The 13,936-nt window shown below is 51.0% G+C and overlaps 1 protein-coding gene across 3 annotated transcripts in view; it reads right to left on the bottom strand.

Moving 5' to 3' along the window:
* MAPRE2 (microtubule associated protein RP/EB family member 2) overlaps positions 1-13,936 on the bottom strand; it is a 984,616-nt gene that overhangs the window by 14,558 nt on the left and 956,122 nt on the right. For all 3 annotated transcript variants that reach the window (XM_069621019.1, XM_069621020.1, XM_069621018.1), the window contains one exon: positions 13,449-13,607. In XM_069621019.1, coding sequence (XP_069477120.1) covers positions 13,449-13,607 — 159 coding nt within the window. The remainder of the gene's footprint in view (positions 1-13,448; positions 13,608-13,936) is intronic.

The following is a 13,936-nucleotide window of genomic DNA, read 5'->3' as shown; positions in this document are numbered from 1 at the left end:
CCGTGGTAGCTGCGATCGCTCTGGTGGAATGGGCTCTCGGACGGCCAGGCAGCGGTCGGTTTGCCAACCGGTGACAGTACATGATACAGCCGGAGAGCCATCTGGAGATGGAAGCCTTCGAGAGAGCCTTCCCCTGATTGACAGGTCCAAAGTTCACAAAGAGTTGTGACGTCTTCCGAAACCCCTTCGTGCGGTCCACGTAGAACTTCAGCGCTCTAGCTACATCCAGCGAGTGCAAAGTCCTCTCAGCCGGCGACGAAGGCGACGGGAAGAACACAGGTAACACCAAGGGTTCGTTGAGATGGAAGTCCGACGGTACCTTGGGCATGAAGGAGGGGTGCGTCCTGAGCACTACCCTCGTGTCGTGGAAAGTCAAGTACGGGGCCTTGCAGGAAAGGGCCTGGATCTCTCCCACTCGTCGTGCGGAGGTGATGGCCACAAGAAAAGCTGTTTTCCACGATAGAAACTTCAACGGGGCCGAGTGCAGAGGCTCGAACGGAGGTCCCATGAGCTTGGTCAGCACCACGTTGAGCTCCCACGCCGGGGCCGGAGCCTTCACCGGCGGGAACGATCTGAACAGTCCCTTCATGAACTCTTTCACCAGACGATGAGACCACAAGGACGTCCGCCCCGTGGTTCTGGTGTATCGGGAGATCGCAGCAAGATGAATCTTGATGGACGCGTGTGCCAAACCAGCTTTGGCCAGCGTCAGCAGGTACGGCAGTACTTGGGGAGCCGTAATCCGTAGAGGGTTAATCTTCTGTGCGTGGCACCAGACAGAGAACCTCTTCCATTTGTGTCCGTAGCATTTAAGAGTCGAGGACGCCCTGGCCTTTGCAAGAACCTCTCTGCAATCGGCCGGTATGTCGTATCCTCCAAACTCTAGCGCTGCAGGAGCCAGGCCTGCAAGTTCAGCGACTTCGGGTCGTGGTGGAGGATGGCGCCTCCTTCCCTGGAGAGTAGATCCGCGTCCGCCGGCAGCTTGATCGGCGGGGACGCTGACAAGTCCAGAAGGTCCGGGAACCATATCTGCCTCGGCCACGCAGGTGCGACGAGGATCATCCTGCACCGTGACCTCTTGAGCTGGTTGACGAGCCGGATTAGCAGAGGCAAGGGAGGGAACGCGTAGAGGAACAGGCCCTCCCAGGGGAACGAGAAAGCATCGCCCATGCTCCTCGTCTGGGGAAACCTGCTGGCGAACCTCCGGCACTTGGTGTTCGTCGCCGTCGCGAACAGGTCGATCTGGGGTGTGCCCCACCGTCGGAAGAGGCGATCCACCAGATCCTGCCGTAGTTCCCACTCGTGGCACGAGCGCAGCTCCCTGCTGAGTGAGTCGGCGATGGTGTTTTTTATCCCTGCCAGATGAAACGGCACCAGAAAAATCCCTTGGGCGACGGCCCAATGCCACAGGTCCTGCGCCTCCTTGGACAGCGCTGGGGACCTGGTTCCGCCCTGTTTCCTGATGTAAAACATGGTGGTGGTGTTGTCGGTGAAGATCCTCACCACCTTGCCCTTGAGGGACGGAAGGAAGGACCTGAGGGCCCAAAACACTGCACGGAGCTCCAGGACGTTGATATGCAGGGACTTCTCCGTCGGGAGCCAGAGTCCCCTCGCGTGCAGATTTTCGGTGTGCGCTCCCCACCCTTCCAGGGAGGCATCCGTGGTCACAGTCTCCTGGTGGGCTGGGGTCTGGAAGTCCATGCCCGCCGTCAGATGCGCGCGGGTGCCCCACCACCGTATCGCTCGTCGGAAACTCTCGTCGAGCTTGATCCTTTCCTCGAAGCTGCCCGTCGTCTGGATCCAGCGCGCATCCAGGAATTCTTGCAACGGGCGCATCCGGAGCCTGCACATGGGAATGAGGTAGATGCAGGAAGACATCATCCCGAGGAGGGACTTGATGGATCTCACTTTGGCCGCGTCGGCCACCAACATCCGTTGCACCTTGCCCAAGATGGTCCTGGTCCTCTCCTCCGACGGGGAGGCCAGAAGGGACACTGTGTCGAGCCTCGCTCCCAGAAACAGTGCGACTTGCGCGGGCACCAGGTGGGATTTGGCGTAGTTCACGGAGAATCCCAGGTCCGTGAGGAGTTGGACGGTCCTTGCCGTGTGGACCACGGCGAGCTCCTTCGTCTTGGCGCGGATGAGCCAGTCGTCCAGGTAGGGGTAGACGTGAATCCCCTCGCGGCGCAGCTGCGCCGCCACCGGTGCGAGGCACTTGGTGAATACCCTGGGTGCCGACCGTAGTCCGAAGGGAAGGGCTTTGAACTGGTAATGACGCCCTTGGACCACGAACCTGAGGAATTTTCGGTGCCCCTTTAGGATGGGAATGTGGAAGTAGGCATCCTCCAAATCCAACGACGATAGGAAGTCTCCTTCCTCCAGTTGACCCAGGACGTGCTGGAGGGTGACCATCCGGAACTTCTGCGCCTTGATGAACTTGTTCAGCCGTCGCAGGTCCAGGATGGGGCGCCATCCTCCCGTCTTCTTCTTCACGAGGAAGTATCGCGAGTAGACTCCGGAGCCCCGAAGCCTCTTTGGGACGAGTTCGATGGCGCCCTTTCTGAGCATCGCCTTTACCTCCAGGAGAAGTTGAGGGACGTGAAGTTCTTTCCTGGCCACGGGGGGGACGCGCGGGCACCTTCTTTGAAACTCGAGCGCGTGGCCCCGGGCCAGGGCGTCCAGCACCCAACGGTCGGTGGAGATGGACTCCCACACGCTGACGAAGCCCGCCAGCCGGCCTCCCACCGGGGTGCTTCGGTGGGGGCCCGACCCCACGGCCGGTTCAATCCTGCTTGGACGCGGCCTTGCCGCCTTGACCTCCTTGGCGACGACGGCGGGGTCCGCTAGACTTGCCTCGTCCTCTGTAGGCCTCTTGCGACGACGAGCGGGCCGCTTGACGGTAGGAAGCGAAACCGCCGCCGGAACCTTTGGAGGCGCCCTTGCCTCCGCCGCTCCGAAAGGGCGTCCGTCAATGCTGCAGGACTCCAAGGGCCCGGGCCGTCTCAGTATCCGCCTTGATGGCCTGAAGGGAATCGTCCACTGTCTTCCCAAACAGGTTGTTCCCGTCGAAGGGCATGTCCAGGACTCTGGTCTGGACGTCCTGCCGAAAGTCCGTAGCTTTGAGCCATCCACGACGTCGAAGGCAAACGCCGTTGCCCAGCTGGCGGAACCCAGTGTCGGCGATGTCCGTCGCCACGGTGATGGCGTGGTCAGAAGCCACTTCACCTTCCTGGAGGATCTCAAGGGCCTCCGCCCTCTTGTCGTCTGGCAGAAAATCCAGCAGGGGAGCTATCTTGTACCAGAGCTCCCTGTCGTAGCGGGCCACGATAGCCAAGGCGTTGGCCGCTTTAATCGTCGTCGCTGCCGACGAGATGACTCTACGTCCCATAGCATCCAATTTCTTTCCCTCGCCGTCTGGCGGGGAAGTCGATGTGGAGGCCGCACCCCCCCCCCCGCTTTCTTCCTGGCTGCCGCGGAGACGACGGAGTCCGGGGTAGGCTGCGCCCGGAGGCATAGGGGGGCCGTGTCCGGGACCCGGTACTTTTTCTCGTACCGGTCTCTTCTAGCTGGCGTAGTGGAAGGGTTCTTGAGGAGGGAAAGGCCCTCATCCCAAATGTCGTCCAACAGAGGCACTGCGAGGACCGTCTTCCTCTTGGCCTCGCGCCGCTGATAAAGGAAGCCTTCCTTTTTCTTCTCCTCAGGGCAGAGTTGGAAAAGCTCGGAAGCCCTGGAGATCATGGAGTGGAAAGATCCGATCTCGTCGGGCGGAGAAGCCCTGGTGGGGGGCGACGACGGAAAATCCTCGTCGTATGCCTCGTCGTCCGTACCCGTCGCTGCCGTGTCAGTCCCCGTATCATCCCCTCGGGTGGACGGGGAGGAGGGCTGGACGGGGCGCGACGGTTGAAAGGGAGGTGGAGGATGGATCCTTCTTTTCTTGGTAGGGGGAACACCAGAAGGTCCCGGTTCTGGATCCCCCGACGGGAGAGGTTCCTCCGTCGGTAACGGTAGCCTCGTCCTTATCTCGGTGCATAAGGACTGTATGGCCAACAAAATGGCCGCCGAGTTGTCTCGCGGCGCTGGCAGAGGGGAATCCGACGGGCGAGCAGGGGCCCCGTCGGTATCCTCGACGATGTCGTCGTCGTCACCCGCGTCGGGGTCCATTCCGACGGGCTGGCCTTGTTCCACGCCTAGGCCGTGGCTTAAGACCTCGATCAGCTCCTCTTCTGAGGTTGAGGCCGAATCTACGACGACGCCCTGCCCCCCCTTCTTCTTCCCCACGGAGGGTTTCACGGGGGTCCTATCGATGGGCACAAAAGAAGACTCCCTCCGAGGAGGCAGGGAGATTCTGGGCCCTGAGGTCGCCACCACTGGCGCAGCCTCCACAGGCTGAGCCAGGGCCGCCGCGACCGTTTCGATAGAGGGCTTGGTCGGATGGATCAAGGCCTTCACCACCTTAGGTGCGCTCACCGCCTTATCCTTGAGGGAGGGGGCGCTGCCACGCTCCTCCTCTGCCTTAGAGCTCGACCGGGGCCTCTCCAGGAGCTTCGCCGGGTGCTCGGCCTTCCTCTTACCCGACCCAGAGCGTTGGCTCGTGGTTGATGGTGCCGGGGAGGGTGCGCCCTGCCTGGCGCCCGTAGAGCCCGACCGTTCGGCGCTCCCGGTGCCAGCGGACTCGCGGTGCTTGGCCTTATGTTGGGCCCCCGTCGCCGGGGCGCCCTCAAAGGTCTTAGAAGACCGCTCGGATTTCTTCTTCTTCTCGCCAGACGGGCTCTTACCCTCCAGCCAGTTGGCGAGACGTTGATGACGGTCCTTCATGGTCCGTTCCGACATGTTGCCGCAAAACGCACAGTCCTTCTCCACGTGCGTTTTGTCCTCATGAAGGCAGTAAAGGCAGAAAGAGTGTTCGTCTTCCTTAAAGACGTTCTGCAGCTGGCATCCAGGGCAGACCCTGAACAGCTTTCCGGGCGTCGAGCTTCCCTTCTCCTGGGCCATCTCCGAGACCGGGCCTGAGAAGCTTCTGGAGTCCTCCGAAGTGTAGCTCGACGAAATCTTCACCCTTGAGGGGCACAGACGAATCCGACACGGGTCCCCGTTGATCGGATGTAGGATCGGTGGAGCTTGAGGCTCTTTTGACCGAAAGAATTGAAGTTTTTTGTGAAAAAGCGCGAAAAATAGCACTAACGCTCGAGAGCAATAGCACGAGGATCCCAACACATGAACGTGCGGTAAAAATCTGAAGATGGCTGCCAGAGGCGGTGCTTAGGTAGAGGGCAGTCATTGGCTGTGGTCAGTATGACGCAGAGACCAGTGATTGGTTATTACTACGAAAGACAGATCAGAAACGAAACTGATACTGGTTTTTTCTTTACCGAGGATTCCCAGCCTGACGACGGGGAATATTCATGAGCATGTGAATCCATGCCAGACCCCATGCTGGAGAAACTGGACCGTCTGGGTGTCATCTACACCAACTACGCAGATGACACCCAGATACTCCTTCCACTGTCAGCAGCTACGATACAGATGTTTCCCAAATAAACAAAATCTACACCATCATTCAGGCATGGATGGCCCATCACGGCCTCTGCCTGAATGATGATAACACCGAAATTCTCCTGGTTGGCTCATCCACCAACCTAAATAAACTCAGCCCAAAGTACCCTAAAATAAAAAATGGACGGTAACAGCATATCTATCCCCAATGATTTAAAAACTCTAGGTTTTTTACCTTGACGCCAATTCCAACCTTACCAAACAAGTGAACATGACTGCCTCAGCTACCGCCCTACACAGGCAAGTTGATCAGGGCATATAGGCCTCTATTGTCATCCGATAGCTGCCTTATACTAGCCAGAGCACTCATACAGTCCAAATTGGACTACTTTAACAGTCTCTATCTAGGCGCCAATAAGTCCATACTCAACAAACTGCAGATATTGCAGAACAATGCGCTCAGAGCCGCCTTAAACATACCCAGAAGAGAGCACAACTCAGCTACAAGAAAAGCTTGCAAATGGCTCTCCATTCAAGAAATAAATCGACTTAGAAACACTGTGCCTTACCTTCAAAGCAATAAACCACCTAGCCCTACCTTATCTATCTGACAAATTCACACCGAGATCCTTCGCTCGCACCACGAGATCCACCAACACCTCCTGCCAAGTGGTACCCAGATACAACCTACAAAGAACAGGTGGCTCCAGCTTCCCGGTCATGGATGCCCAACTATGGAACACACTCCCACTGAACATCAACACCATCCAAGCATTCGAAACATTTAGGAGCAGTGCCATCACCTGGCTACATAACAAGAATTAACCAATCTGTCACCCACATAGAACACCTGACCCCCTTACAATTGGACCATACCGCCTATGTATACATGTATGCCTGTATTATGTGCATCAACTGAACATTTGTCTATACCATGTTTCATATGTATTACTCAAATGATCTTTAACATGTAACCGTCTTCTTACTCACGAGCGCCCGGATACCTCTGGGTCATGGTGCGCTAAACAAGTAAAATAAACAAACAAACAAACAAGAAATAGACGAGGGAAAACAAATTAAAGTGGCACAGTTGGCATTGAGGCAAGATGGGGTGGAGTGAACCCGAGGTTGGCACACAGCACGGAAATGGGCAGGGAAGGAGTGTGATAGTCCAGAGCCTGAGTACACACATCCCAACAGTAGCACAAAAAAATGGTTGGAGCTGATGCATGCATAGGGGAAGGGGCAAGTAGCTGGCAGGATGGTGCTGATTGTTCCACGGACGTTATGCGCGTCTAGGAGAGACAGAAGGTTTACAGCCTTTAGCCCTAGACTCTGGAACAGCATTCCTAAAGAGATCAGGTCCCGCAAGATGCTTTTTCAGTTTCGGAAGGCCCTTAAGACCATAATTTTTAAATAGAGAGGGAGGGGCTATAGGAGGGCTCTATACCTCTCCTCATGCTTAGGGGTGCTATATGTGCACTTCTTTTTAGGCCACTTGGTCTGTTAATCACCTCTTTGATACCAGCTGCACCCTTATATGGTTAAGTCTGTTCTGAGCGTATTACAAATACCCACAAAAAAAGAAAAAAGAAAGGAAAAAATGGTAAACTGGATTAGGAGGAGACAAGATGGAAGTGAGTCGGAGTGGAATGGAGGAACTGGTGGAGGTGGATCAGAGGGAGGCCGGGATCGGAAGTAAGTTAAGACAGGCTAACAGAGGGATAAAGGACGGGCATGCACTAGCAGATATAAGCAACCTGACTGGTTCAGCTGCAGTTCCATGGCATAACATTTACAGCATACACGCCAATGTTTGAGAATAGAACTCACTCAGGGAGCAAACAGCCAGAGATGGTTCTAAACTCCCTCTAGGCATTAGGATTGTGTATTAAACTGGCCTTTAGCGGTTCGCCACCTGCAGTAATCACAAAACCTTGCTGACAGGCATCCGTTTTTTATAACATATAACCTAGAATTCTTACTGAACCTCCTATAAGGTACCAGTTTACTCCGGTACCTTGCTGGTACAATTGGCTTTCTGGTGGTGTTAAGAAGTATGATTCCCTTCCCGGAGTGAAATAGTCTATAGCTCGGAATCAAACTAATTACATTGCTAGGTCTTTGTAAGTCATCATGAGAATTAGCACTTTCATTTTCATGCCTTGCAAATTCTTAAAAATGCCACTAGACCTGCAGGGCAAGTTCCTTCGTTTACATACCAGACCTAAGAGAAATGCACTTGCCCAAAGTGACTGGTAACAAAATATTTGTCAGTACTTTTTGTAAAATGGTGCATGTCGGCATAGGCACACTTCATATTTGCTGCAATGCTGTCAAACATGCACAGTAAAACTACAAAAAACAAATTGTGTTTGCAGTAAATGCAAGGTCTAGTATCATGCAAATGGTACTCGCCTTCATAAAAACTACTCGCCAATGTTAGTGGGCCAGTAGATTTCATGAGGCTTGCACATGTATACAGCGGAGGGAGAGAGAGCGCGCCTGATACACTTTTCTCTTCTTTACATTCCAGGTGTTATAATCACAAGATCTCTACCATTTTGATTTTTTGTATATCTGATTAGCATAAGGCACCTTTATGTTCTTTGAAAACGTCAGTACCAAAACCTCATTGCTGCTCTGCCGTCGTATATACCATCATTCTTTTCCCCTCAGAATGCGTTCGTACATCCCAAACTTCATGATTTGCACAGTAGCAACCACCGTCATAGAAAACAAAAGTTCTTTCACAGGAACTTTAAGCTCAGTTTTTCCCAAACCTAGCATCAAGAATGGGCTTAGCCTTAATGTTAGCCATCACAATCATTTATATAGCTCTATTCACTGTCACAGAGGCCGGGTAGGAGATATAAACGAATGGCCGGCCAAGATTGATTTACAGTCCTTTCATTGGAAAACTACAGTATCAAGGGCACTATGCAAAAGCGGGGCCCTCCAGGACAAACAAAAACACAACCCTTGGCGCAGCAAGGTTTGCATAGGTAATCCAAAGCACGTCATTCAGTCTCTTATCTTTGGAATGTAGTCTTTCCATTACAGCTACCTATATGAGGTCTTCCTGGGTCCCTCACCCTCAGTTATCTATCAGAATGAGGTCCAGGAAGTACATGGTGTGTCGGCAGCTGGGCCCTTCTGGGAGGTCCAGGTAGTATTAAAATGTCTGGAGGTCATAAGGGTTGAGCCAGGAGTTGCGTATGCCTGTATTCTTCAACCCCACCTCCGCTACTTCAGGTATGTTTCAGATACTTTTGAGGTCTAGAGTCCTCTCTACGCTTACCTTCCTGCTCGCGCTGCATCCCTCGTCCCAACTCTTTGGCATGTCTTGGGCAGACATAGCTGCAGTCTCATTTCTGTTCTTACTGGGTGCCTAGGCACCTCTGGTCCTTCCTGCCATCTCCAGCTCACCTGCCTCTCCTCTTCTCCCCACCACCTCTTTCAAGTCCTCCTCTCTTTCTTCAGGTGTTGCCTCCTCCTCCAACTTCTCCCAGCACCTATCTCCACCTCCTCTAGTTCTTTCCCTCCCCCAAATGCAGGCTCCGTCACCCACTACTCTTCATCACCCTCTCCTGCCACCACCTCCAGTCCTTTATCTCCTCCTCCAGATGTAAGTCACCACCACCTCCGACTGCCAAATACTGCAATCCTCTACCACCTCCTACAGATGTAATCTTCTCCACCAGTCCTAGATCCTCCTCCTTCTTCCATAGTACTTTCAAAGCCTTTGATATTCCTCTCACCACCAACCACAACTTGCTCCAACAACCCATACATTGGGTCTGAGTTGCCTGGGGTTTATAGAAAAATGTCCTCTCTCTCTGGGTGGGACTAGGATTGAGGGCAAGCAGTAGGGGCCCTGATGCGTTTGGAGGCATAGAGTGTTCAGGTTCCTTCCCCCTTGCATGTCAGAATGAGGTTGACAGGGCTGGCCAATAGTTATATCTAGTATGGTGGCCATTTTGGATATTATCAGTGTGCTTGGCTGAAGAGGATGCTATCCTGGCTGGCTTAGTGCAGGGCATACGCAAACAGGGTTTTGAGGTGTTTAGGATGACCTGATGGATGACCTGCAGCATTTGGGTGGTACCAAACCGGTGCTTGCTGGCCAGCAGACCTTATGCGCAGGTAGCCATGAGCGGGTTTAGGAACCTATGCAAGCCCCTGGGTTTTTTGGGCAAGTCTGCTGTTGATTGTGAGCGTGTGTGAACTCATAAAAACTCATAAAACGTGTCAGTGGTTCCAAGCGGTTCTTGCGAGTGGGGTGCATGAGCAAGTGCATTTGCAGGAACCTGTGAAAGATGTGGAAGCCCACTGGCAGGTCTGGGTATATTTTGGGGAAATTGGCATATGCTTTAGGAAGTGGGTCTTCAGTTGAATTGGACTGGGGCAGGACTTCCTCAAATCCTGACAGAGGGTGAGTGCCTGGGGGTCCTCATCTTACTACCCTTAAGACTATCGCCAACAGGTTCGGGGAGTAACCCGGCTCCCAAGGCCACTCTTCAATCTGTAAACAAAGTCAGACAAGGGACCCCATTACACCATTCCCTCAGTTTATTTATATTGATGGGCCTACCAGAATCACAGCCAGTGAAAAAACGACTTTCACATAATGTACATTTCACTGTGAATCTTGCAAACGTATTGATCTTACTTTTAATTTAATAGAAAATCACATACACCTAATTCATGTTGGTAGCCAGTCATCTTGACGTTTTTCATTTTGCCTAATTTACAAAACCATCAAGGCAAATGACATAAGTCCTGCATCCAGAGAGGAAAAATAAGTGTAAGGAAAAGAACCAGGTATAGGTTGAACAATGGGTTCAGTTTGTAGGGTAATGAGAAGGAAGGAAAATAAAAGCGCAACATATTAGTAGAAAGAGGTAAAATACATGTAGGCTAAAATATGTTGGCAAATAAGAACTGGAAACAAACCTAAAAGTAAAATAAAGCATAAGACTTATTTGAAGGCCATTCATCAAGGAAAATCAAGAAACTATGGCAAATGGATTATATGTAGAGTATGTTTGAGCATTCACGTTAATTGAATTCAGAGGGCATCATTATAAGGTTGCCGGCCCGGTAACAATGGTACCGGTAAGCTTGCTGGTACTGTTGTTACTGGACCGGAAAACTACGAGGTCTGCTCAGGCACAATTCACAAATGGTGCCGGTGCATCCGGCCTCCCCATTCCCATTGAGCTCTACAGGGCTTGAATGGGAAAGGGGAGCCTTTTTTCCGGCGCCCGGGATTGGGCAATTACCGCTTCCGCCAGGGCTGTAATGCCACGGTAATTGGCCATTACCGGGCGCTGGAAAAAAAAATGAATCCAGCGGCAGCCCTGCTGGTTTAATCGGCATGGCTACCGCCTGAGTAATAATGAGGCCCAGAAAGGTTTAAAAGATTAGATTATATGGTGGAATGGGGAAGCTAAGGACTTTAATTCCCAGCATCCCTTGGGAAGAAAAAAGCAGTCCAGTTTCTGACCCACGTCACGTGACCCATCTCTACCAATGTCTCTGCTTCTACCTCCGTTTTATCCTCTTTCTTTGAGGCTCGAGCAGCAGCTCAGATTAATGATTTTTACTTCTTGTTTATTTCTTTTAAGTGGCAGTGTGGCGAGCCGACACATGCACACTTTATGCCCAGTCTAGTTAGGGTGGGGCTGCAGCGCGTGTTTGGGACCAGTACGCTGCAGGGGATGTTCCAGCAGTGAGACGAGTGATCTATTCTAGACACATTTCGCCAGCTGAAATTACTAAATGGACCCATGCCCTCTACCTCTACCTAATGTTGTATTGTTTGCAATTCCACCACCTCTTGTCGTATAACCGCCTAGTGCCAAGGGGACTGAAGCAGACACGGCAGGCTGCCCTGTACAGATGAATAAGGGTACTAATTGCTCTCTTCTCTTACATGTTCATCAGGAATTTCCACGACAAATCTGCTAATTTTCAATTAAATCTCTAAAATGACCCTAAATCTGTATGCCCAGTGAGACTGCTTAGAAAAGGGAGCTTTGCTGCTATGTAAGGGTAGGCTTGTCCCCAGTCCACACCATTCTAACAGTAGGCAGCAGCATTTTAAAATATGGGATACAGTGCTTCTCTTCAAAGTGTGCACTAGAGTGGCAACAGAATTATATATATTATAGCAATAATATCCGTGCTGGCTGACTGGATTGACTGCTAATGTCCCGGGGCCCAAGTTATAACGATGGCCCCCGCTGCCGTCAGCAACTAATCAAGAGCCCGCCTGTGCAGGTATTATTGCTGTTTGCACCCTAGGATGCTCACCATGGAAATTGGAGGCGGGGCTCCAGGCAGAGCCCCTCTTCCATTTCCATGGAGGCTGGGATGCAGGAACAGCAGTGGTGGTGGAACCACTGCTAGAGAAATCAGGTAAGAATGGAGGGAGGAGTAGAAACCCCACGAGGGTGGGGGAAAGGAGCAGAGAACAGAGTGGAGGTTGAGAAAATATGGTGTGTCGGGACAAACAGCTTTCGGCTTGCTCGGAATATGGGCTTGAATCACGGGATTCTGCCTGCGATTTGAACAAGCTGATTGGCTGCAGCCCTCTATACCCCTGATGCTAATTGCTTTTGTAATCTTTGGAATGATGCAAGCAATCTCATTGGACAATCTACAGGCTGTACAAACCGGTAGGGTCTGCAAATTGTTTTGAATGTTACATTCCAAGGCTGTCTGCAGTGCAGAGAGAATCCCACAGCCAAGTCCCTGTGACCACCCAGGTGAATTTGTGGGATGCATACTAAGTGACCTTTTCACAATTGACCTCAGGAAAATTGCCCTAATTTAAAAGAAAGGTCAATTACGACATATACGTGGGGGGGAACCCCCAAAAACCCCTACCCAATCCAGACCCCCCCGCAAACCCCGATCCAGTACCCTTATATCATTTATAATCCAAAACCAACCCAATACAAATATAAAATAACTAAAATAATATAAAGGTCAATTGTGCAGAAGGTCAATTAGGACCACTATAATTAGGTCAATTAGGACAAAGGGCTAATTGTAAAAGATAAATTTGGGTAATACCAATTTGTGTACTGGCAACGTCTACATACTTGCATACAACCATATATTTTGAAGAGCAGGCTATAAAAGCTTTATGGACCTCGCCCTTGCCGTACCAGGAGTTATGACCCTGTATACTATACCTTGTGAAACACCCTCACTACGCTTAGGCCTTTAACTTGGTCTTCAGAGCCCATAACGCCGATCCAGCCCTCAGGCTTGGTCTATAAAGCTTAGATAACAGAAAACCTGGAAAATTCACCAATATCACTTTCAAAGTACTTGTGCTTGATTAGCGAATTAAAAGCTCCTGTTGCTCTATTCAGTAGGACGGAAAGCTCGGTTGACAGAAGGCTGCAGCTCTCCCTTAAGGAAGGGAGGGGTGAAACCTTTGTTCAATGAGTTTGCCACTCTTCAGACTCTCTGGGCAAAGCATCAGGAAGCTCACTCGAGACTTTCAGAGGCACGGGTTTGGTCACGGTCTCACACACACACACACACAAACACACACACGCACACACACACCCTGCCCCCTCAATTAAACAAAATCAACTACAAATATGGGTCCAATCAGTGGACTGGGAAACAGGATCTGTGGAAGCTGAGCCATGTTAATACTAGTTGCAACACTGGCACATGTATGAACATATGACACAGGGGAATGTTGATAATAAGAACAAAGTAGCATCTTTGCAAAGAAATATTTTTCAGGTGTGCAGCTACAGACTTTTTTTTTCAACTCTCCTCCACTCCAGGTGAATGAACTGGCTAATTGTAACTGAAAGGTAAGTGTTCTATTATGAGTACAGCCGTATGATCATTAGCCAAATATTTAAGAAGTGTAGGTGTAATGACTGGAAACAAAAAACACCTACTGCTGCAAGCAAACCTACCGGGTCTTCTGCGGAGTAAAGAACTTCCATTAACCTCTGGACCAGGTCCTCGGTTTCCTGCCCAGGTTCTTGGCAAAGAAGTTCAATTTCCCTTAATTTACCAAAATAGAAATCCCTTTCTTTCTCCACGCCTTCAAGTGCAACTTTTAACGAATGTACCTGTAAATTAAAACAGATTTCTTTGGTAAACATAGCACACATTATTTGTACAGTACTAGTGAATATTACAATTCCTTAGGCAGTGCTACACAGAATAAAATCCCCAGCACAAAATCGTATTCTCCTATCCAAGTCAGACAAATACGTGATGGAAAATACTACTTATTTAGTATTTTGGCTTCAATGGTGTTTCATTTACACATACAACTGCTGGACGAGATACTGGTATCAATTTGTCTGGGTTTGGGCTGTTGGTGTAGTAGAGCAGCAAGCGTGACCAACTCCCAGAAATTCACCAGCCTTGGATAGAACAAAGAGACTCTGATTTT

The sequence above is a fragment of the Ambystoma mexicanum genome, chromosome 5q, assembly GCF_040938575.1.
Source record: "Ambystoma mexicanum isolate Mex_15411 chromosome 5q, UKY_AmexF1_1, whole genome shotgun sequence".
NCBI classification, from domain to species: Eukaryota; Metazoa; Chordata; class Amphibia; order Caudata; family Ambystomatidae; genus Ambystoma; species Ambystoma mexicanum.
The sequence above is the reverse complement of the archived record's forward strand: the minus strand, read 5'-3'. Positions and strand labels throughout refer to the sequence as shown.